We start from the raw sequence: 20,690 nt of genomic DNA, 5'->3' as shown, positions 1-20,690 counted from the left end.
GATTAATGGCTTTAACTTTGTTCTCAGGGACGTGAAGAGGATCCCCATGAAGGGAAAATGTAAGTAAATTGTTTAATTTGTGAACTGTTCTAGCTGCAACTGTAGAAGAGAAGTAAACTACAGATAAAAAATGTCTTTGCTCAAAATGCTAAAAAGCATGTACTAAAATGTTTTGTGAAGTACAACTGTTAACCTCATAAAATTAACAATGCAGCATTTGTGTAAATTTTTGTGATTTAATTTATATATATATATATATAGAAATGCTATTTTAAGATCAATTACTGTCCTTGTAGCTTGGAGGTTTTTAGAGGCATAGTTTGCCCAAAATTGAAAATTCTCTCATCATTTACTCACCCTCATTCCATCCCAGATGTGTATGATTTTGTTGATTTTTAGAAGAATATATAAGCGCTGTTGGTCCATTCAGTGCAAGTTCCAAAACGGACATAAAGGCAGCATAAAAGTAATCCATACGACTCCAGAGGTTAAATCTATATCTTCAGAAGCAATATGGTAGGTGTGGGTGAGAAACAGATCAATATTTAAGTCCTCTTTACTATAAAATCTCCTCTCTGCTCAGTAGGTGGGGAAATGCACGAAGAATGTGAATCGCCAAAAACAAAAGAATGTTAAAGTGAATGTGGAGATTTATAGTTACAAAATATACTGAAATATCGATCTGTTTATCATCCAAACCTATCATATTGCTTCTGAAGATATGGATTTAACCAATGGAGTCATATGGATTACTTTTATGCTGCCTTTATGTGCTTTTTGGATCTTAAAGAAATTCTGGCAACCATTTACTTGCATTGTATGAACCTACAGAATACAACATAATTTTCTCAGCTGTCATACTTTAGTTGTACATGCATGTCTCTGTTTTTTGTGCCCAATGAGTTTTAGTTCAGTGTGCCATTGCATAATCAACGCCTGTCAGATTAAGTGTCACATTCTGCACTTGTGCTCATGAATATAGATATACACGTCAGGCCTGGGGTGCTGTCCCCCCTCTCCCCTATTTATTTATTGTCTCATTTCCTGTTTCCCCTGTTTTTCCTCTTCTGTCCATCTTGCTAGCTGGTACCATGGGAAGATCAACAAACAAGAGGCGTACAACTTGCTAATGACAGGTACATGAGCGTGACATTAACTGATGGCTATTACATGTTTGTGCACTCAGATTAATAGAAAACCCTGTCAGGTGATATTACACTGCTGTGAAGCAACCAGACTCAAGGAGAATTTTCATAGCAGCATAATCAGTAGCTCTGCAAGCAATCCATTTTACTAGCAGTTAAAAGTAACATCATAATTATTTCACAAGGAATAGTTCACCCGAAAGTTACAATTCTGTCATTATTCACCCACATGATGTTCCAAATGTTCCATACACATTATTTCCAAACAATGTCAGTTTATAGTGACCACAATTGTTAAGCTTTAAAGAAGGCAAAAAAAAGAAAAACAGTTGTATCATAAAAGTTGCCCATATTACTTGTGTGCATTATTCCAAGTCTTCTGAAGCAATATCATGGTAAATAATGACAAAAGATTCCTTTTTGGGTGAACTATTCCTTTAAGTCAAATTACACATGTCCTAAGCAACATGTTATATTCATAAAGGCATTGGACCCATCAGGTATCATGTTTGACCTCATTTAGACTCTCATTATTGCAGATCGCAAACTTTTCCCAACATTCATCAAATGCTTTAGCTTAGTCAACCATTTTAGTATTAGAGTCAAAGAAAAGCTGTCCCTAGATCCCTTCATAACTGCCATTTAAGTCCACTGAAAAGTTCTTTTAAAACACCTTTTCCCCTTCTTTCTCAGTTGGCCAAGTATGCAGCTTTCTGGTCAGGCCGTCAGACAACACGCCGGGCGACTACTCGCTCTTCTTCCGTACCAATGAGAAAATCCAAAGGTTCAAGATCAGCCCCACTCCAAACAACCAGTACATGATGGGAGGGCGGTACTATAACAGGTAGGACTTTAAAGTGCTGAGACAATGCCTGAAAGCTTCCCTTGAGGTCTGACTGAAATATACTGTCTTATGGTATCCTGCCCTGAAATGCTTCATTTGCCTTTTTATAGAGTATATTTGTTTACATCGTGCATCCTCATCACATTCATGCATGTTCACTATTCACTATATCACGAATGTCACATTGTTCAGCAAATGGGGAGAGAGTCATTGCAAATTAGTGGATTCGAACACTACTGCACATTATTTATAGTTGTACATACATATTGTGTTCACGAAGGAGGAAATCTAAAATATATTTCCAGAAATCCAATTTCAAACCACATGCGTGGTTTGGATTTCCTGTGTTTTTTGTTTTTGTTTTGTTTTTTCGCTGTTCACACTACAAACAAGATATGTTGGATATGGCAAAAATCGGATTTTTGCTGCCTGTCTGAACAAAGCCTTCAAGAGATTAAACTAGGGATGCACCGATACTTTTTCTATACATTTTCTCTTCTGATTCCAATACCAGAAATCTCTGCATCAGTCGAGACCAATCCCGACTCGATACCAGTGTTTTTATTCTTAATCATTTTAGAATATCTATACCTCACTGTGTGATACTAATTGGGGGTACTCATTTACAGGTGCATCTCAATAAATTAGAATGTCGTGGAAAAGTTCATTTATTTCAGTAATTCAACTCAAATTGTGAAACTCGTGTATTAAATAAATTCAATGCACACAGACTGAAGTAGTTTAAGTCTTTGGTTCTTTTAATTGTGATGATTTTGGCTCACATTTAACAAAAACCCACCAATTCACTATCTCAAAAAATTAGAATACATCATAAGACCAATAAAAAAAACATTTTTAGTGAATTGTTGGCCTTCTGGAAAGTATGTTCATTTACTGTATATGTACTCAATACTTGGTAGGGGCTCCTTTTGCTTTAATTACTGCCTCAATTCAGCGTGGCATGGAGGTGATCAGTTTGTGGCACTGCTGAGGTGGTATGGAAGCCCAGGTTTCTTTGACAGTGGCCTTCAGCTCATCTGCATTTTTTGGTCTCTTGTTTCTCATTTTCCTCTTGACAATACCCCATAGATTCTCTATGGGGTTCAGGTCTGGTAAGTTTGCTGGCCATTCAAGCACACCAACACCATGGTCATTTAACCAACTTTTGGTGCTTTTGGCAGTGCGGGCAGGTGCCAAATCCTGCTGGAAAATGAAATCAGCATCTTTAAAAAGCTGGTCAGCAGAAGGAAGCATGAAGTGCTCCAAAATTTCTTGGTAAACGGGTGCAGTGACTTTGGTTTTCAAAAAACACAATGGACCAACACCAGCAGATGACACTGCACCCCAAATCATCACAGACTGTGGAAACTTAACACTGGACTTCAAGCAACTTGGGCTATGAGCTTCTCCACCCTTCCTCCAGACTCTAGGACCTTGGTTTCCAAATGAAATACAAAACTTGCTCTCATCTGAAAAGAGGACTTTGGACCACTGGGCAACAGTCCAGTTCTTCTTTTCCTTAGCCCAGGTAAGACGCCTCTGACGTTGTCTGTGGTTCAGGAGTGGCTTAACAAGAGGAATACGACAACTGTAGCCAAATTCCTTGACATGTCTGTGTGTGGTGGCTCTTGATGCCTTGACCCCAGCCTCAGTCCATTCCTTGTGAAGTTCACCCAAATTCTTGAATCGATTTTGCTGGACAATCCTCATAAGGCTGCGGTTCTCTCGGTTGGTTGTGCATCTTTTTCTTCCACACTTTTTCCTTCCACTCAACTTTCTGTTTACATGCTTGCATACAGCACTCTGTGAACAGCCAGCTTCTTTGGCAATGAATGTTTGTGGCTTACCCTCCTTGTGAAGGGTGTCAATGATTGTCTTCTGGACAACTGTCAGATCAGCAGTCTTCCCCATGATTGTGTAGCCTAGTGAACCAAACTGAGAGACCATTTTGAAGGCTCAGGAAACCTTTGCAGGTGTTTTGAGTTGATTAGCTGATTGGCATGTCAAAATATTCTAATTTTTTGAGATAGTGAATTGGTGGGTTTTTGTTAAATGTGAGCCAAAATCAACACAATTAAAAGAACCAAAGACTTAAACTACTTCAGTCTGTGTGCATTGAATTTATTTAATACACGAGTTTCACAATTTGAGTTGAATTACTGAAATAAATGAACTTTTCCACGACATTCTAATTTATTGGGATGCACCTGTATATGTAAAGAAACAAACCTCTAACTACAAATGTATAGCCCATTAAAAAATACTTTATTGCTAACTAGTCTAATGGATAATGTAGCAGCAAAATTAACAGTAATTCCAGTTAAATTCTTAGTTGAAAAGAAGTCAGTTTTATTTGCACATATTTATCAACTTGTATCTGGACTTAAAAGCATTCAGATCTCTTTTTTGTTCACTTTAGTTGTGAGATATAAGTCCACTTTTCATTCACACAGGGTTTTTAAACCCTGTCAATTTAAATATTGTTGTAATTTGTAAAAATAATAATAATGTAAGTTATTATTATTATTATTGACTTTTAGAATTTTATAATACAAGAGTAATATATTTCAGTTGTGCACCTTTGGCTTTAAAACCCTCTGGCTTTTATTTTGACAGTCAGATTACTTCGGTATTTTTGTAAGTGTCTTTATGTGGGCTAATTCACAGTAGTTTAATTAGCTTCTTATTCAAAATCAGGTGAAATGCTCCCCTGGTGCCGTTCTCAATGTGTTTTACAAGCAAACCGAACTATTGAGCATCTATATCTGAGATGTTGTTTATGTGGTGTGCTCAAATAGCAGCGAGCACTTCACCAGTCTGCGCGTGCTTATGTGTGCAGAGCAGATGTGTCAGCAGGGCAGCGCCATCACTGAAATGCGCTGCGAATGCATACTGTATTTTTACTTATAATACTTAGCCTTTTGTGATTCACAAAGCTATCGCATGTCTTCAAGAGTATTTGAATAAAATGCATGAATCATATGGACAACTTTAATAGTGCTTTTATGGTTCTCTTATGTTATTTTTGGAGCTTGACAGTAATGAACATGACTAACACATAGTATCGGATTTGGATCGGGCTCGTCGGACCGATACCCGATTCATTTAAAAACGTCAGTGTCAGAGCCGATACCAATCCAGGTATCGGATCGGTACATCCCTAGATTAAACTCTGGCCTGTACCATATTTTGACTTGGAACTGATTTAATTCAAATGTATTTTGGCTTTGCAAACAATAATGTAAATCTCATAGCTTTATATACAGCTGGTCTCAAATAGTTTTTCCTTTAATGCTTTTCTTGGCAGTGTTGACGATATTATCGAACATTACCGAAAAGAGCAGATTGTGGAGGGCTACACTCTGAAAGATCCTGTCTCTGTCCAGGTAAATAAAAGAAAGATCCATCCAGTGAGCTCAGTTATTGCTGAAGATCACAATAGTAAGCATAATACTGCGTTGTTTATGCTCTTTAGCAACAAGAACAAGTCCTCTCCGACTTGGTCGATGGCAACGAAATCTATAACACTATTCGACGGAAAACAAAAGATGCTTTCTACAAAAATATTGTCAAGAAAGGATATCTTCTCTTCAACAAAGGTAAGGCAAAGATTAGGCAGGCAAAAATTAGTTCAACCAAATGCAGTCATTGTTATTGGGTGGCTGACATGAAATTTCAAGAACATTCAAGTAGATTCAGCACTGGCCAGTGGTGTGACATGCTATAATTCATCTTCAACTATTTTAAACCAAACTTTTCTATAATTATTATACATACCATTGTTACATACCATCTGTCACACCGCAGGACCTTTTAAAATGAACTAGTGAAGATAAAAATGGTGAAAAATCTAGAAGACAATGTGACTAGCTATATACTTAACCTTAAGATATACACTTTCCATTTGAAATATGTACATTTTAACCATAAAATGTGATGTTGAATAAAATGTTAATGGACATAACAGGTCAACTACCCTTTCAGCACATTAAAGTGTGAGAAACACGTTTGTAATGTTTGTATCAATGATCACTTATGCATAGTGGGGCTTGGGTTAATCACAAAAGGATGTGGATAATTCGTAGCACACATAAGACCCATGCGAGTGTGGTTTTGTGAAACCGTGATCATTTTTCATGATCGTCTCTGAAACACAAAGCAGCTCAGATGAGAGAAGCAGAACAAAAAGCAAAGTGTTTACCTGAACACAGAGCTGTCCAGTTCAATGGGTATTTCAGCCTTTGGCGGTGCTCAAGAGATTGGGTGATTTGTGGGGTGCATTGGGTGATCAAAGGGTAAAACGGTGTTCTAAGTTTTGAAATGAATTTGACAGTTCTGACACCTTTTCTTGTTTTGTACTTAGCTGGTTTGATGTGTGCTAAAATCTTTATACCTGAAATCCCTGCTGAAATATACAGCCTCCCAGTGCAAAATTAACATTCTTGTCTCTTAAAAATGTTGGACCTTCATAAATCAGGTGATCTCTGGTGGTTTGGGTCCCATAAAGAGAATTTTACAGCTTACCATAGAGCTGCATGAATATGACAAAAGTCATAAATGTTGATTAGTTCCCTAGATGTAATCATGATTATTAATCTTAATTAACACAATTTGTTAACTGCGTGCCACATTGTTAACATAAGCCAAACATCTACAACAAGCTGAGAACTGTTCCTGAACTGCTTCAATGCTGTTTTATGCAATAATAAATCAAGACATTGCTTAAACAGTGATCATCACATTGGTCCTCTTACCTGCATGAAAAACAAAACATGATAACATTTTGAATAAATGAGACATTCCAACAATGTAAAATGCTTCCATCTCATTATAATCAACAAAAGCTATCACAGGATGTTTACACAGTTAAACACGACTGTTCGAGCCATGCAGTTCGGTGTGAGTTAATTTAAGGTTCACACTCTCTGAAACACTCACGATATAAATAATAAAGCTGTCTACACTGCAGAAATAAGCTTTTATGCCTTGTTGATTGTAATGGGAACATTCTAGTGTTGTCGTGTTGCTCGCTTACACTTACAGTAAGTCAGAAGTTTACATACACTTAGGTTGAAGTCATTAAAACTCATTTTTTAACCACTCCACAGATTTCATATTAGCAAACTATAGTTTTGGCTAGTTGTTTAGAACATCTACTTTGTGCATGACACAGGTAATTTGTCCAACAATTGTTTACAGACAGATTGTTTCACTTTTAATTGACTATATCACAATTCCAGTGGCTTAGAAGTTTGCATACACTAAGTTAACTGTGCCTTTAAGCAGCTTGGAAAATTCCAGAAATGTATGTCAAGCCTTTATGCAATTAGCCAATTAGCTTCTGATTGGCTAATTGGTTAACTGGAGTCAAGTGGAGGTGTACCTGTGGATGTATTTTAAGGCCTACTTTCAAACTCAATGCCTCTTTGCTTGACATCATGGGAAAATCAAAAGAAATCAGTCAAGACCTCAGAAAAAAAAAAACAATTGTGGACCTCCACAAGTCTGGTTCATCCTTTGGAGCAATTTCCAAATGCCTGAAGGTACCACGTTCGTCTGTACAAACAATAGTATGCAAGTATAAACACCATGGGACCATGCAGCCATCATAACGCTCAGGAAGGAGTCGCATTCTGTCTCCTAGAGAGGAATGTAGTTTGGTGCGAAAAGTGCAAATCAAACCCAGAACAACAACAAAAGTAGACATGTGTCTATATCCACAGTCTTATATCGACATAACCTGAAAGGCTGCTGAGCAAGGAAGAAGCCACTGCTCCAAAACTGTCATAAAAAAGCCAGACTACAGTTTGCAAGTGCACATGGGGACAAAGAGCTTACATTTTGGAGAAATGTCCTCTGGTCTGATGAAACACAAATTGAACTGTTTGGCCATATTGACCATCGTTATGTTTGGAGGACAAAGGGTGAGGCTTGCAAACCGAAGAACACCATCCCAACTGTGAAGCATGGGGGTGGCAGCATCATGTTGTGGGGGTGCTTTGCTGCAGGAGGAACTGGTGCACTTCACAAAATAGATGGCATCATGAAGAAGTAAAATTATGTGGATATATTGAAGCAACATCTCAAGACATCAGCCAGGAAGTTAAAGCTCGGTCGCAAATGGGTCTTCCAAATGGACAATGACCCCAAGCATTCCTCAAGTTGTGGCAAAATGGCTTAAGGAAAAGTCAAGGTATTGGGGTGGCCATCACAAAGCCCTGACCTCAGACGATAGAAAATTTGTGGACAGAACTGAAAAAGCATGTGCGAGTAAGGAGGCCTAGATACCTGACTCGGTTACACCAGTTCTGTCTGGAGGAATGGGCCAAAATCCCAGCAACTTATTGTGAGTAACTTGTGGAAGGCTACCCAAGACTTTTGACCCAAGTTAAATAATTTAAAGGCAATGCTACCAAATACTAACAAAGTGTATGTAAACTCCTGACCCACGGGCAATCTGATGAAATAAAAGCTGAAATAAATAATTCTCTCTACTATTATTCTAACATTTCACATTCTTAAAATAGTGATCCTAACTGTCCTAAGACAGGGAACGTTTTCTACGATTAAATGTCAGGAATTGTGAAAAACTGAGTTTAAATGTATTTGGCTAAGGTGTACAGGGCTGCAACTAACAATTATTTTGATAAACGATTATTCGGCGATTATTGCAAGGATTAATCATTAGCTCTTAACTGATTATTCAGCTTGTGCCCTGACTTAAAAGGTCGTATTAAACGTGCTTACTAATAATAAAGAGGGCAAAAACATCTTTTAAAAATACCTCTAAATGACATTCACTGAATTAAAGGGGGAAAAAATGCTTTTAAGTTTAATTCAGTTAAGAAATTCACTGCAAAAAATCCTATTGTTATCAAGTGTTTTTGTCTTGTTTTCCATTTAAAATAGTCTAAAAATCCTTAAAATAAGATACATTTACTTGATAAGCTACATATAAGAAATTTAGATTTGCTTTAAGAGAATGTATCTTAAATATAAATGCATTTGAATATTTATTCAAATAATTTTGCACCCCTACCATTGAGTATCGAGAAGAGTAATGTGCGTCAGTCAGATCTTAACTTTTTGCCTGTACTTCTGCAGGTAAGGGCAAACGCTGGAAGAACCTGTACTTTATACTGGAGGGAAACGACGCTCAGCTCATTTACTTTGAGAGTGAAAAGCGAGCCACCAAACCCAAAGGACTGATCGACTTGAGCGTGTGCTCTGTGTACGGAGTACACGACAGTCTGTTTGGCAGGTATGAAACTGAAGTAATGCAACGCAAGCCACCAGTGCCATAAATTGTGATAATGGTACAATTAAATGTTTTGTATGCATCAACAGGGGAGGGTTGGGAGAAGGGAGGACACAAATATATACTGGGGCCCCAAAAGTATTTTTAAGCACTTTTTAAGCCACACTTAATGTTTGAATGTCATTGCATTAGAAAACAATATATCAAACAAAGTTGCATATATATATATATATATATATATATATATATATATATATATATATATATATATATATATGCAACAGAACAATGCTCCAGCAGAACAATGCAGTGTGTGTGTGTGTATATATATATACATACAGTACACTGATCAGCCACAACATTAAAACCACCTGCCTAATATTGTGTAGGTCCCCCTCGTGCTGCCAAAACAGCGCCAACCCGCATCTCAGAATAGCATTCTGAGATGATATTCTTCTCACCACTGTTGTACAGAGTGGTTATGTGTGTTATCGTAGACTTTGTCAGTTCGAACCAGTCTGGCCATTCTGTGTTGACCTCTCTCATCAACAAGGAATTTCCATCCACAGAACTGCTGCTCACTGGATGTTTTTTGTTTTGTTTTTGGCACCATTCTGAGTAAATTCTATTGACTGTTGTGTGTGAAAATCCCAGGAGATCAGCAGTTACAGAAATACTCAAACCAGCCCATCTGGCACCAACAATCATGCCATGGTCCAATTGACTGAGATCACATTCTTTCCCCATTCTTATGGCTCCTGACCCGTATCTGAATGATTTTATGCACTGCACTGCTGCCACATGATTGCCTGATTAGATGATCGCTGTTGGTGCAAGATGGGCTGGTTTGAGTATTTCTGTAACTGCTGATCTCCTGGGATTTTCAAACAACAAAACATCCAGTGACCTAATATTGACCTTAAGACATGCCAGTCTATTGCATACTGTGGCAACTCATAAACAAACACAAAGACAATGTTAAGCTTCACTTAACGAACCAAATAGCTTTCAAGTGTGTTTGATATAATGGCAAGTGATTTTCTATTACCAAATTAGCAATTTAGCATGATTACTCAAGGATGAGGTGTTGGAGTGATGACTGCTGGAAATGTGGCCTGTCTAGATTTGATCAACAATGACTTTTTTCAAATAGTGATGGTGCTGTTTTTTTTTACATCAGTAATGTCCTGACTATACTTTGTGATCAGATGAATGCCACTTTGGTGAATTAAAGTACCAATTTCCTTCCGAAACAGCAAAATCTGCACATTATTCCAAACTTTTGGCCGCCAGTGTATATGTATAAACAGCACATGCAAACTTTTCAAGTAAAACATTTCACAAAAAAAGTTTTTTTTAGGTTTTAAATGATGAAACAATAGAAATGGCATTCAAAATGTGGACACAATATTTGGACACTTTCAGGTTGTCAGACATTATTAAAAAAAAAAAAATATATATATATATATATATATATATATATATATATATATATATATATATATATATATATATATATATATAGTTAATGTAATGAGTTAGACCTATTTCTACTCTACTAGGACACCTGTGTATACATGAGGGGAACTGACTTGCATATATCCACTAAAATGACCTTGCAACCAGTTGGTTAAAAGTAATTGCAAAAAATCAATTCAAAATCAAAGCATCATATGTTGGCAAATGCCACTTGGTTTGATATATTCTTATCTCATACAATGATATTCATGCATTTTTAAAGTCTCTAAACGCTTTAAGGTGCCACTGTACTAAGCTGCAATGCTGATTTTTGTTATTTTTATGTGCAGGCCAAACTGTTTTCAGATTGTGGTTCAGCACTTTAGTGAAGAGCAGTACATTTTCTACTTTGCTGGGGACACACCTGAGCAGGCACAGGTACACATCACCTCATTAGTGTAACTCGGACAGTACAACAGGCTTTGTTTGCACTGCACCCAACTCTGGTTTGATTTTCAGATCCAATCTTTTCCAAATTTAATTTGTAAGCGATCAGATCTGTTTGATCAGACTGTGTAGTCAGTATCCAGTACATCTATATGGGTTGCCAAAGTAATGACATGAGTGTCAACAGAATTCTAAGATGCTTTCTTCTACAACAATTTAAAGTAGCTGCCATTGTTAAAAGAGAGGACAAAAAACTAGAAATTTTGCCTCTCATCTTGGTACTGAACTCATGAGACAACATAAGCTTCAGAGGCATTACTGTATTTTTCAAATTCATGTAGATGCTGTGTCCAAAACCTCTTACTCGTTATTATACTGTACAGTGAATGCCACAAAGTCGACTATGGGGAAAGAGCGAGCGAAAATGTATGAATTTGCACACAGCGGTAGACACTATTGCACATGTATATGACGTTACAGATGCCAAATGAATATGAAAAACTACTTGAAATTCAATCTGGCCATTTAGAAAGGAAAGTATTTCCACAAATCTGCTTTTAATTAGATTTGAAACCACATACGAATGATCGGGCTTGTAAAATCAGATTTCATGGCCGACAAAAATCTGTCTGAACAAAGACTGTCAATTTGTAAATAAATGCTAAGTCTTTCTACCAATCATGTGTCACACATTCACAGGACTGGATGAAATGCCTGCAGACATTCTGCAATAACCTTAGGAAACCCGTACAGACCACATCCAACAAGCGTTTGCGCCAGGTAAGATAGACCAGCCATTATGTGTCAAGTCTCTCTTTTTTTCATGAAACAGTAGCTGCCGTGTCCCACTCATACCTTAATTGTGTGAGTGAAGGTGTTCAGATATCTTTAAATGTGGCATAAGGGCCACAGCTGAGCTCCCTAGATGCTGGTGAGAATGTGGATGAAAACCCCTTACAGAGCACTTGATCCCCCAGACAGGCCATTTACACTCATCGGCCACTTTATTAGGTACACCTGTACATCTACTTATTCATGCGATCATGAATAAGTGTGGCAGCAGTGTAATGTATAAAATCAAGCAGATATGGGTCAGGAGCTTCAGTTAATGTTCACATCAACCATCAGCATGGGGAAAAAATGTGATCTCAGTCAATTGGACCATGGCATGATTGTTGGTGCCATATGGGCTGGTTTGAGTATTTATGTAACTGCTGATCTCCTGGGATTTTCACAAACAACAGTCTCTAGAGTGTAAAGGGAATGGTGCGAAAAACAAAAAAACAACCAGTGAGTGGCAGTTCTTTGGATGAAAATGCCTTGTCGATGACAGAGGTCAACGGAGAATGGCCAAACTGGTTCGAGCTGACAGAAAGGCTACGGTAACTCAAATAACCATTCTGTACATTTGTAGTGAGCATAATAGCATCTCAGAATGCACAACATGTCAAACCTGGAGGCGGATTGGCTACAACAGCAGAGACCACGTTGGGTTCCACTTCTGTCAGCCAAGAACAGAAATCTGAGGCTATCATTTGTGTACCTCATCAGGAATCCAGATTTGTCAGACCAGGCAGTGCTTTTCCAATCGTCTACTGTCCAGTTTTGGTGAGCCTGTGCCCACTGCAGCCTCAGTTTCCTGTTTTAAGCTGACAGTAGTGGTACCCGGAGGGGTCTTCTGCTGCTGTAGTCATCCTCCTCAATGTTCGACGTGTTGTCGAAATGCTTTTCTGCATAGAACTGTTGTAATGTGTGGTTATTTGGGTTACTGTCACTTTCCTGTTAGCTTGGACCAGTCTGGCCATTCTCCTCTGACCTCTGTCATTAACAAGCCGTTTTCGACCACAGAACTGCTGCTCGCTGGATGTTTTTTTGTTTTTCGCACCATTCTCTTTACACTCTAAAGACTGTTGTGAGTGAAAATCCCAGGAGATCAACAGTTAGATAAATCCTCAAACCAGCCCATCTGGCAACATCAATCATGCCATGGTCTAAATCACTGAGATCAGTTTTTTTTTCCCCATTCTGATGATTGATGTGAACATTAACTGAAGCTCCTGACCCATATCTGCGTGATTTTATACATTACACTGCTGCCACACGATTGGCTGATTTGATAATTGCATGAATTAGTAGATGTACAGGTGTACCTAATATAGTGGCCGTTGAGTGTAGACTGAAAGAACATTGTCATCTTCATTACCATAGGGATATTTTTTGAAAGGATGTCCACATGTCATCCGCCACTGACATCTCATCACTTATTCATAACAGTGCATGGCAAAATCTAATTTTCGTCTGCTGTTCTCTGCTTTCAGGTTAGCAGTTTAGTCCTTTATGTTGAGGAGGCCCACAAACTTCCCATCAAACACTTCACCAACCCCTACTGCAACATCTCGCTGAACAGCGTGCAGGTGGCAAAGACTCACCCAAGAGAGGGACAGAATCCTGTGTTCACGGAGGAGTTCATCTTTGAGTGAGTGTGTTTTGCCTGCCCTGTCTCTCAAAACTGATTTAGAGGGAGATTGTTTGGTTCTGATTACCTTTTCTATCTCACAGTGATCTGTCTAGCGACATCAACAGATTTGAAATCAGCTTAAGCAACAAGACAAAGAAGAGCAAAGAAAGTGACATCTGTGAGTATCATTGTCTGGTTGTTAACGCAACTATTTTGAATGAAGCCAACAACCAAATTACCGTACTCGATTTATTTCTGTGATACCTCATGTTATAAATGGAATGTGGGTTCAATACGAGCTTTACTGACTGCATTTATGGCATAATGTCAATAATTTGACACATTTTGAAAATAAATATATATAGAAAAATAAATATGAACTTTTCAGTAAAAACAATTGTTCGGTAAACTTGTCCAAATTGTATTTTTTTTTTATTAACAGTTTTGATTGATTCAAAATGGCAAATTAAATGGACATGACAGAATTTACGGAATCAATTTATATGGGATTATAACCCTTCTCTCTCCACTTGCCCTCATCGAGAGCCTTCTAAAAAGGCTAAATAGCTGCCCCATTTCTTGTCAAACAAAACCATGTTGCCTAGCCTTCTATCCGACATCTCCTCAAATGCCGCCACCCTGCCCATCTCTGTGTACCAATCCCGAAATGAGGGCGCACCAGCCAACCTCCATCCCCTCAGAATGATCTGTCTACCGACCATGACTCTGGCTAGGACCAAATTTCTTATGTATTATCCCCTATACTAATGACCGCTCCATCGCCCAAAATACAGAGTCTCTGGCAAAATTAAAATTGACTGTCCAATATTCTTGGATCTTAACACATCCCCAAAAAACATGAGTTATGTCCCCGTCTTCTGATTGGCATCGTCAGCAGGTGGGTGTGTCTTTAAGACCAAGCCTATACAATCTAGAGGTCAATAGACTCTATGTAAAATCTTAAATTGCATCAGACGCACCCTTGCATCTCTAGATGTAGACTTGACGTTTTTTGGAATCGTAGTCCACACTCCCTCCTCCAATACCAAGCTTAAATCTTTCTCCTATAATCTCTTAAAGAGAAGTTGAAGCTCCGTATTAATAAGTCCCCTTTCTGCTGGTCAGAGTGGATTGTGAGGGAGGTTAATACGCTTGGTGACCTGTATGAGAGTTGAGTGTTGAGATCCTTTGAAAATATGATTCAATGTTTTAGGATTCCCAGATCGCAGTTCTTTAGGTGTTTACAGCTGCGCCATCAGCTCTGTACTACTTTTGGGAGTAGCTTACACCCCCCAAAGCGTCAGATATTCTGGAAGTGGTGATAACTGCTTTTGGAAAAGGTCATGAGGCATCAGTGTATTACTCCCCGTTAATTCGGAGTCTGGGGGGATGGAACTTCAAATTGTATTTTTAAGGTGGGACTACTTTTCTTGGTGGATAACCTTTAGGTAACGTGTAGAACGCAACAGTAGGTTTCCGGAAGAAAAATCTCATTCATTTTCTACTTAGACCAATATTTTGCGATTAACTTAAACTATCAACAACTAAGAATCAATAATTGGATATTTTTCCATTGTTTTTAAATTGATTTTGTCATTCGCTGCGCTTCATGAGATTGTAGTTCGTGTCCTCAAATGGCTCAAAAAAATAACCACTTTCCCCTTATTAATAGACAATCATTGTTTTCAATGATGTTCATCCTGTACATATCTTTTAACATTTCAAAAAAATGTGTTTTGGGTTTTCATGACCCTTCAAAGACGTTAGGTACACAGTCTTGTACCTTTGTCTATTTGTCTGATTTTGTAGTACTCTGCTTCAAATCAAAGTCTGTAATGTTGTAGTTTACCTTGGAGCTAGTTGGTTTGGTTCATGGCATAGAACTCTTTTATGAAGAATTTTATGAAATCTCTATTAAATTTTTTTTTTTTTATAGGAATATACTTCTGGAACCAAGATGCCTGAAAAAGTGGCCGGGCACTGTTGTGCTTTATTAGCCAAATTATACCTTTGAGTGGTGTTTGAACCATTTAAACAGTTAACAATCCTTTCTGGTATCCTTGCGTATAATTTATCGATTTTGCTGCCGTTACATGGTCATGTCATTGAAGTTGAAAATTTGGATAAAACTTTATGCAGACAAGCTAAGTAATTTCATCACACTAGTCTAATGCCAACACTAATAATGTTTAGCTTGTTTGGCTACACTTTTGATATTTTAATGCGTATTGCATGGCCCAGTGTACTTCCATTGCAAGTGCCATACTGTAACTGCTCAGTTTTGCTTTTTATAAAAAATAAAAAATTAGGGACAAGTCAAAATTATTTTCTTTAGTAACTGAAATTATGCCACAGATGTTGTCAATAGAGCCTGCCTTGTACAAAACCAGGAACAGTCTTTTATACCATTCACAGGAGAAGTCACTCCTTTTTCTTGTACAAGTGCAACCTCTGCTGGTAATATGTGGAAAGAAGCATGTCTACTGCTCCTCTGTCATTTGTTTTTCTTTCATATTTTTCCAGTGTTCATGCGTTGCCAGCTGAGCAAGCTGCAGAGGGGCCAGATGAAAGATGAGTGGTTTCCTCTTAGCTCCTATGTGCCTCTGAAGGGAATTGAGCCAGGCTCACTCCGCGTGAGAGCGCGCTACTCCATGGAGAAGATCATGCCTGAGGAAGAGTACAGTGAATTCAAAGAGGTGAGTGTAGACATGGCCATTTTTCTTGCTTTTTATACTTCCAAAATGGTGCTGTTGCACAAAAAGATGGAGTTAATTGTACTTTGCTGTCAGTGCCACCGATTGGGTTTTTTCATGGCCAGACGTATGTTAATTCCCGCTTACCCTTAAAATCCTCCCCTAAACGTTACCCTAAATAATTGTTTCTTTATTCCAGTGAAGACCAATCTTAATGCTATGATATTGTAGAGAATTGTGTGCTTCCAAATTTGTGGCAGCAGTTTGGGGAGGGGCTTTTTTTTGTTCCAGTGTGAAAAGGTCTATAAAAAATTGTTTACTGAGTCTGGTGTGGAAGAACTTGGACTTGGCTGCACAAAGCCCAGTCCTGAATACCTTTGGGATGAATTGGAACACCAATTGCAAGTTATCGGCCAAACATCAGAGCAAATTACAGCAGTCACATTCAAACATCTAGTTGAAAACCTTCCCAGAGGAGTGGAAGCTATTGGTTTTGAAATTAAATGCTCAACAAGCACATATGGGTGTGGTGTTTTGGTGGTAGAGTGTACTTACTTTTTAATTGATGTTGGGGATCTATACATTACAGTAAATCAATTGTGAATTAATGAACTGGCTTAGTTATGCAGTCACTGAATAAAATCCATGAACAATATCAGGCATTTTCACACAAAACTTGCTGACACTAGTCCTGAAAGCTCTCTCTGTCCATCTCCAGCTCATCCTGCAAAAAGACTTTCATGTGATCTATGCACTGGCTCACGTGTGTGGGCAGGACCGCACCCTGCTGGCCAGCATCCTACTCCGAATCTTCAGACACGAGCGAGCTGAAGCTCCATTGCTGAGGACGCTGAACGACAGAGAGATTAATATGGAGGGTAGGGCTCATTCCATTTACTATTCACAGTTCAATATTTAAGAGCAAACAGATGTCACCGCTGACTTTGCAGCATCCCTCATGCTTGTTCATCATGGTTCATCTGCGGACACTGTGTAGAACACGAACACTCTTCTCACGTTGATCAGCTGAATGTCTGCAGTAGATTCAGAGTTGAGTTGTCACAATACTGGTATTGGTCGTATCGACTCAAATGTACAAATCCAACTATAGTAAAAGCTTGGCATATCAGTATTGATTTGGTTAAAGCTTGGTTCATGAATATTAGGGTTAGATTATATAAAGGAAGCAAGTAATGTCACTGTGACCTATTTAATATTCACAAGTTAAAGGTGCAGTATGTAAGATTCAGAAACCCTTGTTATTAATGACACCTGTGGCCGTTAAATGAACTGCAGCCAGCTACCTGTTGCTCTGCTTGTGCACACACTCCATAGGGATGCGAGCGACCATCGACCAAAACAATGACGTAATGTACAAAGAGACAATGTGATTCACTGGCATCATGCTGACAGATGAGGTAGCATAATTAAAATTACACCGTTATGATTGTTTTACTACAAACTTTGAGACTGTATATTATATTTGACTCTCCAGTGCTGGAACAGGTCTAAAACAAAGTGTGGATAGGTCTGGCTTTGCGAGACTGTAGTCACTTAGTCAAGTAATCACTTTTCTTTGCATGATACATTGACTGCATTTATAGGATAGCCTATGTCGGCGTTAGCTAGCTAGCCAACTTTATCAATAGCTGTTAGCTAAATTTGGTGGATGATGACAGTAGCTGTTTATAAAATTGACTGTACATTATAAATATTTTGACACAATTCAGTATTGATGTGATTCCATCACAACTGTCATTTTGATATCGATGCCCTATTGTTTTATAATAATAGAAGTTGCGTTACACTAATGAATGGGTCTTTTTGCATTATCTTGAAAATTGTCTAGCATTCATTTGATGTGTTATTGTAGTTTAGCTAAAAATTACACAGATCTATCCTTATGGCACTATATTTCACGTGCTTTGCAGTTATGTGAGCTTACCTGTCCAATAAGAAGAATGCCAATTCAGGGTCTGTTTTGATCCCCAAAACCGAACGAAGGTCCCTCCAGGAATCAAATACCACGATCACGTTCCCACTTAGCCAGATGGGATTCAGTAGATACATTGTTTTACAATTTTTTTTTGGCTTACTCAGAGTTTGTGTAGGAGTCGGTGTTGTGCTGGGGGCCGGACGTTTGGCTGCTGAATAGCGGAAGAGGTGCACTGAGGCAAGGCTCTCTGGAGCACGCATAAACTTCACATCCTTTGGATTTTCCCGGCAAAACCAACCTGCTCCCTTCGCATGAAAATCAGTCTACAGGCTTTAATGGGCAACCTAGGAGGTCCGGGAAGGGCTCATTTTTTAAGTTGCGTTACAAGCCGTTCACACATTGGCAAAAAAAGGGCGAATATTACATGAAAATTGTTACATATCGCACCTTTAAGACTTCGCTATACTGCCCTACAAAGGCAAAACACAATAAATGTAAATATGTATTTTATCAAAATTGACTTATAACTGAAATCCTATCTATTGGACTGATCTGTCCTGTGACAAATAGGTTTGGCTCAACTTTGCACAAATTCAGAGAAAATTTGATTGTTTAAATGTTGGTGTAGTTACTGCATTTCACCTTTGTAGGACAGCATAGGATTTGTAAATTCACCACCAGTGTACCAAATTTAGTCTATATTAAAGTCGAAAATGATTGTTAATAATTTTGGGATCGATTTTGGGATTCACTTTATATTATGTGTCTTTAACTGCTATGTACTGAATCATTTGATACAATGTACCTATTATATACATATGTATTGTTGCATTGTACTTGCATTTAAAGTTTCTGCATTTAATTGCATCTTTAGTTACACTATTAACCTTACCTCACAACCTAACCCTGCTCCTAAACCTACTTGTACCTCAAACTCTGTAGTGGCTACAATCTCTTGAGAAGTTTGCAGAACAACGAGATGTACCATATTTTCCAAATATAAGTCGCATTTTTTTCATTATCTGAAAGGCCCTGCGACTTATGGTCTGAAACAACTTATATATATATATATATACACTATATTGCCAAAAGTATTCGCTCATCTGCCTTTAGATGTATATGAACTTAAGTGACATCCCATTCTTAATCCATAGGGTTTAATATGACGTCGGCCCACCCTTTGCAGCTATAACAGCTTCATCTCTTCTGGGAAGGCTTTCCACAAGGTTTAGGAGTGTGTTTATGGGAATTTTTGACCATTCTTCCAGAAGCGCATTTGTGAGGTCAGACACTGATGTTGGACGAGAAGGCCTGGCTCGCAGTCTTCGCTCTAATTCATCCCAAAGGTGCTCTATCGGGTTGAGGTCAGGACTCTGTGCAGGCCAGTCAAGTTCTTCCACACCAAACTCGCTCATCCATGTCTTTATGGACCTTGCTTTGTGCACTGGTGCGCAGTCATGTTGGAACAGGAAGGGGCCATCCCCAAACTGTTCCCACAAAGTTGGGAGCATGGAATTGTCCAAAATCTCTTGGAACTAAGGGGCCAAGCCCAGCTCCTGAAAAACAACCCCACACCATAATCCCCCCTCCACCAAACTTCATAGTTGGCACAATGCAGTCAGACAAGTACCGTTCTCCTGGCAACCACCAAACCCAGACTCGTCCATCAGATTGCCAGATGGAGAAGCGTGATTCGTCACTCCAGAGAACGCGTCTCCACTGCTCTAGAGTCCAGTGGCGGCGTGCTTTACACCACTGCATCCGACGCTTTGCATTGCACTTGGTGATGTATGGCTTGGATGCAGCTGCTCGGCCATGGAAACCCATTCCATGAAGCTCTCTACGCACTGTTCTTGAGCTAATCTGAAGGCCACATGAACTTTGGAGGTCTGTAGCGATTGACTCTGCAGAAAGTTGGCGACCTCTGCACACTATGCGCCTCAGCATCCGCTGACCCCGCTCTGTCATTTTACGTGGCCTACCACTTCGTGGCTGAGTTGCTGTCATTCCCAATCGCTTCCACTTTGTTATAATACCACTGACAGTTGACTGTGGAATATTTAGTAGCGAGAAAATTTCACGACTGGACCTATCACGGTACCACGCTGGAATTCACTGAGCTCCTGAGAGCGGCCCATTCTTTCACAAATGTTTGTAGAAGCAGTCTGCATGCCTAGGTGCTTCATTTTATACACCTGTGGCCATGGAAGTGATTGGAACACCTGAATTCAATTATTTGGATGGGTGAGCGAATACTTTTGGCAATATAGTGTATATTTAACACACGTGCACCAAAACGGATGAAAACATCACCCTTACAAAAAATCGAAACTAGCTGCAAACTTGCCGCAAATGAGCTTGTGATTTCAAATTTGCAGCTCTTCACTGGTAGTTGTGAACCTCCCGCAAATCTTTGGCAACAATGGACAATTTGCCGCAAAGCTCATTTGC

At 38.8% G+C, this 20,690-nt stretch overlaps 1 protein-coding gene across 1 annotated transcript in view; it reads left to right on the top strand.

The window, feature by feature from the left end:
* LOC127432820 (ras GTPase-activating protein 1-like) overlaps nucleotides 1-20,690 on the top strand; it is a 69,794-nt gene that overhangs the window by 41,313 nt on the left and 7,791 nt on the right. The window contains exons 6-17 of the mRNA XM_051684254.1: nucleotides 28-59; nucleotides 1,084-1,136; nucleotides 1,839-1,989; nucleotides 5,297-5,375; nucleotides 5,465-5,588; nucleotides 9,094-9,250; nucleotides 11,056-11,143; nucleotides 11,852-11,932; nucleotides 13,471-13,628; nucleotides 13,712-13,788; nucleotides 16,134-16,306; nucleotides 17,022-17,181. Of these exons, the coding sequence (XP_051540214.1) occupies nucleotides 28-59; nucleotides 1,084-1,136; nucleotides 1,839-1,989; nucleotides 5,297-5,375; nucleotides 5,465-5,588; nucleotides 9,094-9,250; nucleotides 11,056-11,143; nucleotides 11,852-11,932; nucleotides 13,471-13,628; nucleotides 13,712-13,788; nucleotides 16,134-16,306; nucleotides 17,022-17,181 (1,333 nt within the window). The remainder of the gene's footprint in view (nucleotides 1-27; nucleotides 60-1,083; nucleotides 1,137-1,838; nucleotides 1,990-5,296; nucleotides 5,376-5,464; nucleotides 5,589-9,093; nucleotides 9,251-11,055; nucleotides 11,144-11,851; nucleotides 11,933-13,470; nucleotides 13,629-13,711; nucleotides 13,789-16,133; nucleotides 16,307-17,021; nucleotides 17,182-20,690) is intronic.

Source organism: Myxocyprinus asiaticus, chromosome 4 (genome assembly GCF_019703515.2).
Source record: "Myxocyprinus asiaticus isolate MX2 ecotype Aquarium Trade chromosome 4, UBuf_Myxa_2, whole genome shotgun sequence".
Lineage (NCBI taxonomy): Eukaryota > Metazoa > Chordata > Actinopteri > Cypriniformes > Catostomidae > Myxocyprinus > Myxocyprinus asiaticus.
Note: the sequence above shows the minus strand (reverse complement) of the source record. Positions and strands in the feature narration are given on the sequence as shown.